At 53.3% G+C, this 14,393-nt stretch overlaps 1 protein-coding gene across 2 annotated transcripts in view; it reads right to left on the bottom strand.

The window, feature by feature from the left end:
• The window catches only part of CAMK2A (calcium/calmodulin dependent protein kinase II alpha), a 64,926-nt gene that overhangs the window by 24,986 nt on the left and 25,547 nt on the right, over window positions 1-14,393 (bottom strand). For both annotated transcript variants that reach the window (XM_038535043.1, XM_038535044.1), the window contains exons 4-12: window positions 9,729-9,783; window positions 8,813-8,878; window positions 8,620-8,692; window positions 5,647-5,749; window positions 4,238-4,321; window positions 4,013-4,107; window positions 2,615-2,737; window positions 2,149-2,232; window positions 629-671 (exon numbers count right to left, since the gene is read on the bottom strand). In XM_038535043.1, the coding sequence (XP_038390971.1) occupies window positions 629-671; window positions 2,149-2,232; window positions 2,615-2,737; window positions 4,013-4,107; window positions 4,238-4,321; window positions 5,647-5,749; window positions 8,620-8,692; window positions 8,813-8,878; window positions 9,729-9,783 (726 nt within the window). The remainder of the gene's footprint in view (window positions 1-628; window positions 672-2,148; window positions 2,233-2,614; window positions 2,738-4,012; window positions 4,108-4,237; window positions 4,322-5,646; window positions 5,750-8,619; window positions 8,693-8,812; window positions 8,879-9,728; window positions 9,784-14,393) is intronic.

Raw genomic sequence — 14,393 nt, 5'->3', positions numbered from 1 at the left:
GCTAAGCCATGACACTAATCCCTTCCTTTTTCTCTTTGGGGCTACACGCTGCAGGTCGTTGGGTACTCCCTGTCTTAACCAGTCGGCTCTGGCCAAGGCCAAAGGCTGCTACCCCGGGCTCTCTGATGACCCATCTTGGTTAAGAGCACTTGCTCTGGGGTGGTGCAAAGCTGTACTGAAAGCAGGCTCTGCCTCTCTCTCAGGCCCCCACTGCCCTGTCACAAAGGCCACCTGGGTGAAAGCATGGAGACTGCTGAGTACAGGGCTCAGTACCAGCAGCAAACAGGAATATTGCTACTCCCTGGCCCTGGTTCAGTCCTCCCTGGACCTATACCCCAATATTCGGGAGGTTTCTCTTCGGGCTGGCCCAACCTGAGAATCCCAGCACTGGTGGGAGGCTGGGGAGCCAGACTCAACCTCTAACCCTTCCTCGTGGGCCTTTGGCTTGCTGACCTTTCAGCTCCCGCCGCCTCTGGGTGCAGGTGACCCAAGCCCCCAGTCTTAAAGTCCTCTGTATCCCTCACTCTTCCCAGGCTCCTGGCCTGAGGCCCCATAGATATCCGACAGGGCGATGCTCCCAACAGACCTGTGCAGGATATATATGGGACTCTGAGGTCCCACCACCTACCAGAGAAGTTCCTGGTAGCCAGCATAGTGGTGAGGATGGCTCCCTGCAAAGATAAGGAGGGAAGGTGGGGGACAGGAAGTTGGAGGGAAGAGGAGAGACAGAAATGGGGAGGGGGGAAGGAGGCAGGTGCTGCATTGAGACACAAAGCCAAAGCCCTCTGCCCTGCTCATCCAGTTGCCCTCAACCCATGGCCCAGAGACCATCCCTGCCTCCCTGGGGAAATCGGGGTGAGCCAGGCCTGAGCTGGCACAGCTCCTGGGACAGGGCCATCCTAGCAGCAGATATTAATAGGTTCCAGTGACCTGGCCAGAGGTAGTAGAAGGGCTCGGAGACACCTGTTGGTGGGGACTTCTAAAGGCCAAGGACGATAGACCCTGCCCTCCTGGGGCCACCCTCCTCCCCCTCCACCCAGGCACTCAGTACCTTACTTCACCACTAGTTCATCTTCCCCAGGGCTCCTGGGCTCACAGCCATGGACGGTTGACATGAGAAAGCCTCTTGTCTCAACAAGGGGCCCAAGGATGGCCTTCCTGGTCCTGGTGCTGTCTGATTTAGACAGTCTCTGAGTCTGACAGCCCATGATTTTAGGACATTTTGAAATATGCTCTGTGACCATTCCCCGTGGGGAGGTGGAGTGGGACTTAGTTCTCCTGGCATCATGCTGCCCACCACCCCCTTGGCCCATGTCGCTTCCGGAGCCACCATGTCAGGCCTGGGAGCAGTTGGTGAGAAGGTTCCCAATGAGCTGGGGCCTCAGGATCTGTCACTCAGCATTCTGACAGCTTCTCTGTTCCAGCAGGCTGGAACCCCCTCAGTTGCTCTTCCTACCTGCTCATGGGGTCCCTGGCGAGGTCTAGGCCAGGGGGTACCACAGCCCTGGGAGCACATACAGTCTGCTTGAGAGGCAGCTCCTGGCCCACCTGGGTCCCCTTGTGGCTTCCTCTGGGTGGTGACCCCTGTCCCTGTCTCTTGGCTTGTCCTCTCTAGTGCTTGGCAGCAGGACCTCTTACCCACCCCCCACCTCCCAGTCTCCTGCCCAGTCCCATCTCACCCCCTAGAACCTCTCGCCAGCCACACTGAAACACTTAGAGGCCCCCTATGGGGTCAAGCTCATGCTCCCAGACTTCTGCATGAGCTTTTCTCTCTGTGGAACATCTGCCCACTCTGACTCTACGTGGCTAATGCCTGCTTATCCTTCTGGGCGTCCGCCTAAGTGCACCTTGCCCAGCAAGGCTTCCTGGGATGCTTGCCCTGGTCCTTCCAGACCCGGCTCGCGGCCCTGCTGTGGTCACCTCCAGCCTCAGGGCGTGCCCCATCACAGCACTCACCACTGCCCCTTAATGTCCTGGTTCCTTGTCTGTCCTTTCCACCTGCTCACTCCCCAGCCCAGAGAGTCGGTGCTCAGTAAGTGCTCGTTGACTCAGGGAAGGAGAGAACTTGTGAGTGAGTCTCTCGGCCTCTGTGGAGACCCAACCAAGCTACGCCATGTCCGGGGGCCACGGAGGGCGAGCACCTGTTACCTTCAGTTTTCTCCTGGCGTTGAACTTCTTCAGGCAGTCCACGGTCTCCTGTCTGTGCATGCAGGAGGCTACGGTGGACCGGTGCTGGAGGAAGTGGGGAGAGGTGCGTGAGTGGGAGGCAGGCCCTCCCAAAGGCCCTTCGGCAGGGCGTCTTACGGAGCTGTGGTTGGCATCTTAGGGGGGACAAATCTTTGTTCTAGGGGACATTGTAAATACGGCAGGTGCTTGGCATCCCTGGCACCAGACATTCCATGCCAGGAGCACCCCCAGTCAGGATGCCAACACAGAAGGCCTCCAATGTCCTCCCACTTCCCCTTGAGAACCAGAGCAAGGTAGCATCTCTGGATTAAGCCACCTTGACCCTATGCTGGGCCTGAGGGGCCAGGGGCAAGGCCAGGATTCCATGGAGGTCTGGACCCTGGAATCTGGAGGCGCTCCTGGTAGGGCCCTGCCGAGGAAGGCTCACCGAGATCCAGGGGTGCTTGAGGGCCTCAGCGGCCGTGATGCGTTTGGATGGGTTGATGGTCAGCATCTTATTGATCAGATCCTTGGCTTCCGGGGTGACGGTGTCCCATTCTGGTGATGGGAACTGGAAGGGGCAGAGGGGCCAGGTTTGCCCAGCCTACCCCAGGCCACCCCTGCGATCCCCCAGCCCCTGACTGGCAGGGGAGCAGGCAGGGGTCCTACTGTCCATCCACTGGGCATCCAAAACCAGGAGGAGTTGGGATCCTTAATGCAGGGGCCCCTCTGGAACCAGAGGAGGGTCAGGGTCCTTTGCCCCCAGGACAAATCAGAGCAGCGGCCAGAGGGGAAGGAGGCCTTCCTCTGTTTTCCTGAGGCTGTGCCTTATCTGGGGAGCAGTAGGCCAGTGGTTATAGGCCAGACTTCAGAGTCAGAAAGCTTGTCCCATGAGCAGCCTGGTGGCTCAGTGGTTTAGCGTTGCCTTCGACCCAGGGCATGATCCTAGAGACCTGGGATCGAGTCCCACGTCGGCTCCCTGCATGGAGTCTGCTTCTCCCTCTGCCTGGGTCTCTGCCTCTCTCTCTCTCTCTCTCTCTCTCTCTCTCTGTGTGTGTGTGTGTGTGTGTGTGTCTCATGAATAAATAAATAAAATCTTAAAAACAAAAAATAAGGCTTGGCCCAAGTCCTGGCTCTGCCTCCTGGGCTGTGTGATTTTGGACAAGACATGTGACCCTCAAGCTGTCCCTAAAGATATGAGGGTTCAATATGATATAAAACACATAGCACATGGCTTGATAGAATCAGCCTTATTGAAAATCAGCATAGCTCAGTCATTAGAAACACAGACACTAGAGCCGAACTGCCTGGGTTCAAATCCCAGCTCTACCATTTCTTAGCTATGCGGTGCAGGCAGTTATTTAACCTGTCTGTGCCTCGGCTTCCCTTTCTGTAAAATGGGGGATAATAATCTTATTTATGTCATAGCTGGGTATGAGGATTAGCGCTGATAATGTAGAAAGCATTTAGAAGAGTGCTGTGTTAGCTATTATTATTTGTATGTGCATTATTATTTGTGTGTGTGAGAGAGAGAGGGAGGGAGAGAGGGAGGGAGGGGGTCTGGCTTCTGGGGCCTACCTTCTACCGCTCACCCCACTTTGGTGATGCTTCTGCCCTTTGGGGCCCCAGGCTAAATGCCATCACACCAAGGCCCAACCATGAGGTGGGGTCGTGTGCCGTCACCCCTCAAACTCCACCCACCCTACAACTAAAGGGTGGCAGGGGGCCTAAGTGGGTTGGGAGGGCAGGAGGGAGACAGCTTAGGTCTCTGACCTCCCTGGTATTGGCTTTCACCAGAAGGGACACAAGGGACCACAGGGAGGCCAGAGAGAGGAGGGACACTCACATCATAGGCGCCAGCTTTGATCTGCTGGTACAGGCGGTGCTGGTCTTCATCCCAGAATGGGGGATACCCAACCAGCAGAATGTAGAGGATGACCCCTGGGGAAAGGACCAGGAGAAGCCTCACCCTTCTGTGAGGAGGAGCGACGAAGAGAGGAAGAATGGGAAAGGAGAGGGCACCCGAGGGGCAAGCACCCAGGGTGGTGAGAGGGCTTTGGGATGGACTCACCACAGGCCCACAGATCCACGGGTTTCCCATATGGGTCCTTCCGCAGCACTTCTGGGGAGAGGTATCCCGGCGTCCCTGCGAACCCTGCTCCCCAGACACACAGACAGGCAGACACACACACAGAGGTTGGCATGTAAGCAACCTAGAGCAAGATCCTGCTGGAAGAGGGATGGGGTTGCCCTGGAGATGGGGAAAACACTCCCCGCCCCCCAGAGTGGGTCAGAGGCAGGAAGCTCTGGCCTGGCGAGGCAGCAAAGCCTCTAGACCAGGGTGGACAAATACACAGTGCACCTGTCACCACCCCCACTCCAGAGCCTATGGCAGAAGTCATGGATTAATCCCAGAATCCTTCCCGTGGTGTCCTGACTCAGCATCATACACTTCTAGCAGCTCTCCCGCAGCCACTACCGAGTGCTGGTGCCACTCTAGACAAAATGTCCTTGCCATGCCCGGAAAGACTGAGCAGAACCCTTGCCCGCGCCCTACCCTTCTAGGAGCTGGGCCTGGGCTAGCAGGAGGCCTGCCCCTAACTCTGGTTTTGCCCTATGTCCCCTGGGGAGGCCTCTTTTCCCTCAAGGCTTCAGTTCCCTCATCTGTCAAATGAGAGATTAAGGATTCCTCCTTTTACTACCTCCCAGCAGTGTTTCGAGGATCACTTGAAATAAACGGGCACCCAAAGTACTTTAACAAGTAATCATAAGAACAGGCACTCTTTATTGTGTGTGTGCTCAGCATCGGACTGAGCATTCCACACCTGGTCTCATTTACTCCTCACACAGCCCTGAGGACCCACGGTTATCACCCCCATTTTACAGATGAGCCACGAAGCCTCAGCAAGGTGAAATGACTCGCCCCCAAGTCACACACCTCCTGAGTGGCAGAGTCAGAACTTGAACCCAGAGCTCTGGCTCTAAACCACTGATCAGTAGCACCCCCCAAAAAGTTTTCCTTTTTGAAAAGAACTCAATTATGTCAAAATCTCAGAGTACGCTGGCTCTTCTGAGCTTAAAGGCTGGCTCTGCCGCTTTTAACTTCCCATGAACTCTTCCAAGTTTCTTAGCCTCGTGTTCCTTGTTTGCAAAGTCAGGACCATTGGCTCTGGCACGGCACCCAGGCCGTTAGGGGAACCCATGGAAGCCCCCAGCCAACACTGGTGGCGTGTGCGCATGCGGAGAAGCCGTGTACTGTTTTGATGGTAACCGCATCCCTGCCCCTGACCCCCATGGAGATAGGATGGGCAACACCCACCGACCAGAGGCTAAGTGCGGTGAGACCTCTGCTCCCTGAGCCCTGGCTCATGCAACAGTCATCTCCTGCCTGTCCCTGCTGGGGCAGGGGGGCTCCTAGAGCTCAAAGCGTCAACACAAGGCTGGTCCCTGACACCCCTGCCGTCCCCTGCCCCCACTCACCGAACCATGCCTGCTGCTCCCCTTCTACCTCTATGGCCAGGCCAAAGTCCGCCAGCTTCACCGCTGCGCCCTTGAGTTTGGAGGCCAACAACAGATTCTCCGGCTTCCCAGGACCAGAGAAAAGAGGGAAATCAGGGAAGAAAGAGCCAGAGGACAGTGAGCAGATTCAGAGCCTCACCTCTGGGGCCCTGAGCCTACAGGAGGAGGAGCAGTGGGCCCTGACCCCACCTCCTGTCCCAGCCACAGGACCCTGAGCTTCGGCCCCCAGAGAGGGGAACACCCTAGGGCATGCAGGACAACCTGCAACAGGACAACCCTTTCTCTACCACCCATCCCCTCCTTCGCCTCTACTCAGGGTTTGGGGCTGAGGCTGATGCAACGGCAGGGAACTGGGGTGGGGGGAGCCACACCGCAATAAGGAAAAAGGAGTGACATTTATTGTGCCGCTACTGTGTGCCAGCCACGAGGTTGAGTAGTTTGCATATATCACCTCACTTATCACCTCAACAACATCTGGGATAGGCATTATTATTCCCGTTTTCCACAGTGGCCTCCTGCATTCCCTGAAACTGTCATGCTTGCTCCCATCTCAGGGCCTTTGTACTTCCTGTTTCTCCTGTTTGATCTGCTCCTTCTCTGAGTTTCACAAAGCTGGCCCATTCTCTTCATCTGCTCCTACCTTCATGTCACCCCCTCAAAGAATCCTTCCATGACTAAAGGAGGAGCCCCCAGGTATCCTCTGTCTTAGTGACTGGTGGTTATGGTCACAGATATCACAATTTGTAAGTTTTTCCCCATGTGTCTATGTGCTTGTTTATTGACTGTCACCTCTATAGACAGTGAGCTCCTTATCTGTCTGTCAGCCACTATCACCAGCACCTAAGGCGGGGGGCAGCTCATAGCAGGCACTTAATAAGTATTTGTCATACGTTTAAAGATGAGGAAACTAGGGCAGCCTGGGTGGCTCAGCGGTTTAGCGCCGCCTTCAGCCCAGGGTGTGATCCTGGAGACCCGGGATCGAGTCCCACGTCGGGCTCCCTGCATGGAGCCTGCTTCTCCCTCTTGCCTATGTCTCTGCCTCCCTCTCTCTGTGTCTCTCATGAATAAATAAATAAAATCTTAAAAAAAAATGAGGAAACTAAGGCCCCCAAAAGTTAAGTGACTTGACCAAGATCACACAGCTGATAAGGCACGGAGCCAGAATCAAGGCCAAGTCTGGCTCTGGAGCCATGTTCTTAACCATTCCGGGCTGAGAGATGGGGGCCCCATATGTGCCACCTGGCCTCTGGGGACTGGAAGACAGCTGTCTTCTGCTGGGTGTGGAGAACAGGAAATCCCCCTGCACAGGCCAGAGGGGAGTCGAGGTGAATTCTGCAGCTGGGTAGTCCTAGCCTATGACCTGGCTCCGCCACTTCCATGCTATGGAACTTGGGAAAACCATTTCACTTCTCCGAGCTTTAGATTCCTCTCAGAAAAGTGCATAAAGCCCACCTCATGGGGTGGCACATGGATTAGTCATGATAATCCACGTAGGGCACTTGGCAGTGGCCCACACCACATGCTCCATGAGCATTAGCACGGCTTGGGGTGGGGTGGGAGCATGGGTTCTGAGTCCCTGGAGACAGCTGATTTCCTCTGACCCCCCCTTCCCACTGGGACTTCTGAGGGGGGCCCCACATCTGACCTCTCACTGCCCAAAGCTAGGCAGGACCCAAACAAATATAGCTCCATCTGCCTGTCATGAAGGCCTCTTTTATCCTCTGGGGACTGCGTTCCCAAAGTGTGCTGGGTCTTGGTAGCCGCCCTGTCCTGATTTGATGAATATGCCACTAATTAATCTATCCAGAGTGGCCTAAATTTGTGCTGCCTCTCCTCCTTCCTCCTCCCATGCAGGGGCTGTAGCTATAATGGGAACAGGCCCTCTGGGAGAACTGCCCTGCCATCTGGCCGGGACCCTCTTGGAGGGTACACTTGCCTCCAGGTCTAGACTGAGCCCTAGGGAGCTCCCCTGTGACAGTCAGAGGTGGGTAGGGGTTCTGGGCAGAGCACTGCTTCCCAGAGATAGACCTGGACCTTCTGAAGGATGCCCAGGGGGAGTGTCCAGAGAGGGTGTCCAGGCTGAGGAGGGCCTGGAGGTCCCATCCAGGGTGGGGATGGAGGTACAGCCTGCAGAAGACTTAGGAGGTCCAACAAAGCTGCCCAAGTGGCTCTGGGGCTGCTCTGGGCTGGAGGCTTGATTTGTGTGGCCACCCAAGGAACAGGATCTGGGCTCAGAAGGCCGGGGCTCCATTCCTAGCTTAGGCACAATTGAACTGCATATTCTTGGGCAAGTCCCTTAGGCTCTTTAGGCCTCTGTTTCCTGCTCTGAAAATTGGGGGTAATTTGTGAGCTACCAGCCTCAATGCCTTGAGGCTCAGCCAAGAAGAGCTAGGAGTCCGTGCTGACTCCAGGCAAGGCCAATCCTCGGTCACACATCTGCTTAGGCCTGTCCTTCTTCTCCTTTGGGTGGGAAGAGGAAGAACCCTGAGGGCCCCAAGGCCTGTTTTTCTTCTCCCCCCACCTGCCAGAGACCCAGAAACAAGAATCACAGTGCCTCTGTGCACCAGGCTGTGCTGTCTCCTTTGACATCCTGGCAACCCCAAGCAGACGTTGCTATGGCAACCCCACTGTAAGGATGCTGAGGCCCTGCCACCAGAGAGTGGCCTAGCTGGGCCCTGGACCCTGCCGTAGCTGGCCTTGGCAGCCGAACTACATCTTCCCTGGTCTGGCCAAAGCACATGGGCCTGGGAGTCAGGAGACTGGATCCCATGCCTAGATACTCCTCCCTGCACCCTCATCTAAACAGTGGGGTAGATATTTCCTGCCCACCCGACTCAGGGGACTTAAAGACCCCTGGCTTCACAGGTGGAGGGCAGGGCAGGAGGCAGAGGGGCAGGCTCCTGGGTGAGCCGCACCCCAGGATGGGTCACTCACCTTCAGGTCCCGGTGCACCACACCCATCTGATGGCAGTGCAACACGGCCTCCAGGATCTGCTGGATACAGTGGCTGGGGACAGAGAGGGAAGGGTCCCCGCGTGAAGGCAGGCATATCCCGGGAACCTGGGAAGCCAGTAAGGGAGACACCCCGCCCCCCTGCCACCATTGCCAGGCCGCACCTGGCACTCACCTGGCATCAGCCTCACTGTAATACTCCCGGGCCACGATGTCCTCAAACAGCTCCCCGCCAGTAACCCTGGGGAGATAGGCACAGAGTCACCCTCCCACAGAGGCTCCACGTATTGCCTCTTCTGGAAGAGTCTCCAGGACGCTAAGGGGTGGGGGTACCCAGGGACCTCGGAACCTCAGACCAAAGGGAGGAACCCCAGGGACCCTGGCAGGGGCCTCCTGCTACAAACCTCTTCCTGACTCCAAGCTGACCCTTCCACTGACTTCCCTCCCACCACTTGCTCTGCTCTCCCACTGGGTCCAGGCTGGGGTTAGGACAGGGGCTGGGACGCTTAGGTTCCTTAGGCTCCTGGAAGCCCAGGCACTGGGATTTTTGTTGCTGTGTTTAATAAAATTTATTTTTTAGAGTATCTTTAGGCACACAGCAAAACTGAGCAGAAGGCATGGAGATTTCCCATATACCCACACATGCAGAGCCTTCCCCACTATTAACTGTTTTTTTTTTTTTTTTTTTTTTTTTTGCAGATGGGACCAGTGTCTTCACTGAGTTTCTCTGCCAACCCAAGAACCTATCATTTCATTGTTTTTCATTCAGTTGACTGGCTTTCAAAACTTTAAATTTACTCCAAAAGGAAACTGTATCTTGCCACTAGACATGGAAAGCCAGTACCACTGGCCACAAATAGAAACAAAATGATGTGACAAGGAAGTAACAAGTGTGTGTTGGCGTTTCAGGGAGACCCACCTGCACTGTTTGGGTGGCAGGCCTACCACATTCGGGAACCTTCTGTCTCAGAGGAGGGAATTCAGCCCAGCTGGGGGGGCATTTGGGAATCAGGCCAAGGGACCCAGCTAGGTCATCCCTGCTCAGGCTGCCCCTAGTGCCCTCGTACATCCCAGGGTGGGCCCAAACTCACAGGTCGAAGATCAGGTAATGATGTCCCTCCTCAGAGATGCTGTCGTGAAGCCGGACTGTGGGAGGGGCCCAGGCAGCCAGTTAACCTCCAGAAGCTGGCTTCCCGCCCGCTCCTGCCCTCTCACCTCACCCCTCCAACGGCCAACATTCCAATTTCCCAGTCACTGAGCACAGGCTAGAGGACAGGCACTTTGACAAACGCCAGGTGAACGATGGCTCACTGACCTTGGGCATCATCAGAGGAGGCCCAGGTTTTAAGATGAAAGACCCCTCCCTGCTTTGGTCAAAGTCTGGCCTCTTCCTTCCTCCAACCCTCAGCCTCCTTGCTGGGCAGGCTGGCATCATGGCAATAACCTGTGGCTGGGGTCTCTGCCACTTGCTAGCTGGGTGACTTCAGGCAAGTTGCTGTACCTTTCTGAGCCTCTCATTTCTTCCCTGGACAATGAGAATGAAACTCCCGGACCTGCAGACTCATTGTGAGAATTCCATGAGGCACACAGTCGGTGTCCACCCAGTGCCGGCCTGAGGGAAGAACCCTGCTGTGCATCCAGGTGTGAGATAAGCTAGCCCGTGGAGGTGAGGGGACAGCGGTCCCTGAGTTAGGCGTGCTGAGAAGCTGTCACCTCTTCATACCTCATTTACCAAGAACAGAGCTCCCCAAATTACCCCCTGAGATTCTGGAAGGAAGGGCCCAAGGCCGGGGGGCTGATTCTGGGGGGCTGGACCCTGCCAGCCAACTGCATTTTCTCCTGGGACTGCTTCACATCCTTTCCTGAGCCACAGCCTAAAAATGTCCACAGAGCGGGGTGCGTGCTCAGAGAATTAGGATACGTTGCACAGCAGAAGATTACGCAGCTGTTAAAACAACACAGCAGTTACGTATCTCCCGGTTCAAAATCATCTCTGAATTATGTTATTTGGTAAAAAAAAAAAAAAAAACAAAGTACAAAACAGCATGCGTAGTACTTTAAAAAAAAAAGTTGTGTTTAAGCTTGTTTATGTCATAAGCTTCTCTGGAAGGATACAAAAAAGTGGGCATTGAGGTACCTTGGGGAGGGGAATCGGGAGAGTAGAGGTGGGGGGTTGGTGAGACTATGTTTTCACTGTGAGCCCTGGTGCCATCTGAAATCTTGCCATGTGCATGCATTTCTGACTCAGTATTGAGTGCCCTCAATGGCTCATGGCTCTCCTATCTGCACATAAAGTTTGGACAAGCAGGTATCAAACACGCCAGAGTAGATATCTACTACCGGAGAGGAGAGAATGTGGCCAGAGATGGAGAAGGATGGCAAGACAAATTTTTAAATTTTTTACATTTTAAAGATTTTATTTATTTATTCATGAGACCCAGAGAGAGAAGCAGAGACATAGGCAGAGGGAGAAACAGGCTCCCTGCGGGGAACCTGATGCAGGACTCGATTCCAGGGCCCTGGGATCACGCCCTGGGCCAAAGGCAGATGCTCAGGTGCCCCACAATTTTCTTTAAGATTTATATATTTAAGGGCTGCCCCCAAAAGATGTTTTAAATATATTTTATTTTATTCTTAAGTAAGCTCTACACTCAATGTGGGGCTGGAACTTATGACCCCGAGATCAAGAGTCACGTGCTCTACCAACTGAGCCAGCCAGGTGCCCCTATTTGAAATATATTATATGTATGGGTTTATTTGTTTGTTTGTTTGTTTGTTTTTCTGAAATATATTGTAAAGCAAAACTAAAAAGCAGGTTCCATAAGAGAACATAATATATAATCTTCTTTAATTTTTTAATCAACACTTTAATATAAAAAATTTCAAGCTTCCACTCAAGTGAACACCCATGTACCCACCACTTAGCTTCTATCATTAATCTTCTCTTATACTTGTTTTACTACATTTGTAACCATTTCCTCTATCTATTAATCTATTTCAATTTTTTAATGCATTTCAGAGCAAAAGTAGGCTTGGTTTTTGACCTGTATATGTGTGTGTTTTGAAATGAGCATCCTGTATATTCTGTGTGCCGAATCTGGCAACCCTGTATTGGTACCCTGGCCAGGTTCCCTCCTGTAAGAGGGTACAGCCATCCTGCAGCTGCTGGGAGAGCTGGCTGCTAACCGCTCACAATTACCCCCCTTCGCTGGAGAATTGCCCCTTGTGGCTGGAGCCACCTAGTGTACAAGGTTATCTGCAGCCTTCGGCCAATGACTGACTGACATGGGGAAGCAGGGTCAGTGCAAAGGGCCAATCTCCTTGCCTTAAGGAGGGACAACCCCTTAACCGGATATGTTCCAGAGGCTTCCCCACTGCACCCTGTATACACACCTGAAATCAGGTCAAAGTTAGACTTGACCTCAGGCCACATCCTTGGTCAATTCCTTCCCTTTTTCTATCCTGCTTTACTCCATCCCTTGCAGGTCTCCCCTGGAAGCACAGCCTCACTAGATCAAAAGCACCTGAATCCCTGCCTTAGGCTCTGCTTCTAAAAAACCTGACCTGAGACAACATGTATAGAAACACTTGAGAAAGCACAGATATCATATATCCTATGGAAATATGTATCATACAATATTAGCTCTAAGCGGCAAGGTTATAGAAGATACTTTAAAAATTGTCTTCTCAAAAAAAAATTGTCTTCTCACTTATCTACAATAAACTTGCATTATTAGTCTATCAAGATGAAGTTTTTAAAAAGACCCTTTCCTTGAGGTACCTGGGCAGCTCGGTACTTGACTGTCTGCCTTAGGCTCAGGTTGTGATCCCAGGGTCCTGAGATCAAGTCCCACGTCAGGTTCCCCGCAGGGAGCCTGCTTCTCCCTCTGCCTATGTCTCTACCTCTCTCTCTATGTCTCTCATGAATAAATACATAAAATCTTAAAAAAAAAAAAAAGTTCTGTGGCTACTGCCCAAACTTCAAAAAAATAAAAAAATAAAAAAGACCCTTTCCTTGGGGAGTGGACTCCTTACTGTCTACTCTGTTGTAGGCAGGCATGTATGTTTTTAACATCTCTTTCCTGAGTGTGAGAAGCTCCAAGAAGCCAAGCTGTGACCAGAATCATCTCAGAATGGGCTTTTAGAACCGGGTCAAGAGCCATTTGAGAAGAGCTCCAACAAGACTAGGGTCCTTGATCCACCCTCTGGCCAGAAGCCTCAGCTCCTTTAGAGAAGGTTCTCAGGGTTCGTGGAAATGGACAAAACTGGGGAGAGGGTCCTTTGGTGCTCTCACTCAGATGGTATTTTTATGCTGATTCAAAAGGCTGCCCCTCTGCCTGGTGGCTCAGTCAATTAAGCATCTGACTCTTGATTTTAGCTCAGGTCATGATCTCTGGGTCCTGAGATCAAGCCCAGTGTCAGGCTCCACACACAATGGGGAGTCTGCTTCAGGATTTCCTCTCTCTCCCTCTGCCCTTCCTCCCCTCAAATAAATACATAAATCTTAAAAAAAAAAAAAAAAAAGAAAAAGGCTGCCCCTCTAAGCATCCAAGCAAGGGGAACACAGGCTGGATTCCAGCCCCACCTGCATAAGGGCACTGGGGTGAGCTTTAGTCGCTGAGAGGTGACACCATCACAGCCCAGAACCCAAGAGACAAGACACATAAAACCTCCCCTCCCATCAGTGAAGGCTACCCTGAGAAAGAACTCAGTCCAAAGCCGAAGAGGAAAAGAAAGATTCAAGAGCCACCACAGGGTATGAAAGGGTCTCACCACCTCGCAGAGATTGACATGCCTGTGGTCATTGAGCTATGCTGCCCGTTTTTGACTTTTTAAAAATATTGCCATAGATCCAACAAATCTGTAACCTAGTTTTCATGTGTATAGCTGGGCTCACGAATTTCTGACATTCCTTTCATATTTCCAACAGTGATGAGTTTTTTCTTGGAAATTGAAGGGTAATGCTTGTTATTGTATCCACTGCCTCCTGACAGCACATTCCTGATGTCCACTTGGGAAGCTAAATGGAGTGGCTGGGAACCTGGGCTCTGGAGTCACTCCTGCAGGACTCACCTCCAGCTCTGCCTCTTATAAGCTGTGTAACTTTGGGCAAATTAGATAGCCTCTCTGAGCCTCCTTTCCTACCTAGGGTGGTAACACCACTGGCCTGCTTCGTGTGTGGGGGGTGGGGGTGGGGGGGAGGGTTAATGGATGATGCTCGTAAAGCCCTCAACACAGTGCCTGGCACCAGGAAGAACTTGACAAATGGCGACACTGTCATCTTCATCACCGACCAGCCTCACTTCACGTGCCCACCCCACATCACCTGCTAAACTCTCAGGTTATCCCCTGTTCCCCGGGGTGGTCTTCAGAATCGGTCCTATCAGCAGGTGGTGATGGTATGGAGTGTGGGACACTGCCCCTGTCCCATGTGCACAGTACAGGTGGACCCTCCTGTGCTGAGCCAGGGCCTCCCTGACCTGGTCCACTTGGGGCTGGGCAGCGGCCAGGAAGCCTGGCAAGGGTCACCAAGCAGGCTGACTAGGACTCAGTCTGGCTCCTCCTGGCACAGACTTGCCTCTTGGATTCTGTGTCCACAGCTGTACCTCTTTGCCCTTCTTCGGGCAGATTATAATCTACTTAGAAGTGGGATGCTTAGAGCCTTGGGAAGCAGCACCCTCCTGGGCCCTTTCAGCCCTGTGATAGCTTTGGGGTTCGTCCCCAGATCTTCCTGGTCTGGGGCTCAGCTCTGCTCT

The sequence above is a fragment of the Canis lupus genome, chromosome 4 (genome assembly GCF_011100685.1).
Source record: "Canis lupus familiaris isolate Mischka breed German Shepherd chromosome 4, alternate assembly UU_Cfam_GSD_1.0, whole genome shotgun sequence".
NCBI lineage: Eukaryota > Metazoa > Chordata > Mammalia > Carnivora > Canidae > Canis > Canis lupus.
The sequence above is the reverse complement of the archived record's forward strand: the minus strand, read 5'-3'. Positions and strand labels throughout refer to the sequence as shown.